General features: G+C 42.4%; 1 protein-coding gene across 1 annotated transcript; it reads left to right on the top strand.

The window, feature by feature from the left end:
- Positions 1-348: 348 nt before the first annotated feature.
- Positions 349-794, top strand: H310_12724 (hypothetical protein; the record flags this gene model as incomplete). Its single annotated transcript, XM_008879909.1, has 2 exons — positions 349-415; positions 457-794. The coding sequence occupies 2 exons, from the start codon at positions 349-351 to the stop codon at positions 792-794; spliced, it is 405 nt and encodes a 134-aa protein (XP_008878131.1).
- Between the last annotated feature and the right edge of the window lie 749 nt (positions 795-1543).

Below are 1543 nucleotides of genomic sequence, written 5' to 3' on the forward strand. Positions count from 1 at the left end.
TCTACCTGTGGCGTTTCGGTGGGGGCGTTTTGGTGCCTGGTTGCGTCATGAATGCTTTTTCGAATGTGGCGTTTTTCATGCGCATGACAAGTTTTCCCGCCTTATGGCGCTCAATTTTCCTTTCATATCCTATTCGAAATTGTCTTTCAAAGGAACGCAAAGTCGGAGGGACCTTTTCTAAATTAATACCGGCAGTACACGTTTTGGAAAGGTTTTTCCATTCACACATGACAAATCAACTAAAGTAGTGATTTCCCTCTGAGTTCTAAACGGCTCAAATGTGATAATTTTTATAAATCTATATTATAGAGTTATGGGGTCCTTTCAAATATTTGAACTTTGATTGCCATGTCGGCCCGTGGAAAGATGAAGAAGCGCATGACCCTGGCAGACAAGCACGCGTTGTGCAAGGAACGTGCATTGCGTCCAACTGCCAAGTACAATGACTTGGCCTAGAGCTCGGTGTGTGTATTACTGGCGAACTAATTCGCAAGCAAGCCCAGGCCCAGGCCTATTGCCGTGATCTTGACATTCCGTCGGCCCAAACAATTAAGTTTTCGAAAGGCTGGCTCTACAAATTTCAGCAAAGGCATGGTCTCGCGTGCAAGACCCAACACGGAGAAGCAGGGTCGGTGAAAACAGAAACTGTGCGTCAAGGCCGCAAAGCAATGTTGAACGTCGCTGGCGCCTACAACGCAAAAATCGTGTACAACATGGATGAATCCGCATACTTCTACTGCATGTCGCCGTATCGTTCGATCACCAGAAACCGCGTTCCTGGGTCGAAGAAGTAAAAATGCGGATAACCGTCGCCCTTACCACAAATTCCGATGGATCCGACCATATGGATGACTGGCACGATTTTCAATTCGTACCTGACATCGTCGAACAAACGAATGGTCGAAGAGGACCTCAAGATCTTCTTTTATCGACAATGCACCCTCTCATTCGCTCGATAAATTTACACAAAATAATATTTTGTGTAAATTTATATTTCTAGTCCGTTTAGAACTCAGAGAGAAATCAGTAACCAGTACCTGCAAAATTTGATTCTCTGACTAAATTGTATAATTTCCTCTGTTTCAAAGTGGGGATCAGTATATCGAATTCAACAATTCTGATGAGCGGAATGAAATTTCAAAGTCGGGACAGTTATGTAGAAAAACATAATGCATTGAATTCACCATCAGATTTTCCATCAGAGTACAGTAGTCACCAAATATTGTATTTCAACGGATTATTAGGTATACAGAGGCAAAGTTTTCACAGTACAAATTCGAAATCAACGCATGAAATTGGACTTGTCAATATCGGAATTCAAACCTTTGATTGGCCTCAAGTAAATTGCTTTTTACCCGCCAATTCGTTTTAGAGTAATAGGTTGACAGGGGATATGTTTTCAACCAATCAGTTAAATATTGCGCTCTCTCGTGAATATGGTGCGGGCATTTGGTACTGCGCCGAGGATTGATTTGTCACGTTAAGGTGGCATGGTCGATCGTTATATGGCCTAAAAATAAATGAACAATCGTAAAGAAACCGA

This window comes from Aphanomyces invadans (assembly GCF_000520115.1).
Source record: "Aphanomyces invadans strain NJM9701 unplaced genomic scaffold supercont1.42, whole genome shotgun sequence".
Taxonomy (NCBI): Eukaryota; Oomycota; class Saprolegniomycetes; order Saprolegniales; family Verrucalvaceae; genus Aphanomyces; species Aphanomyces invadans.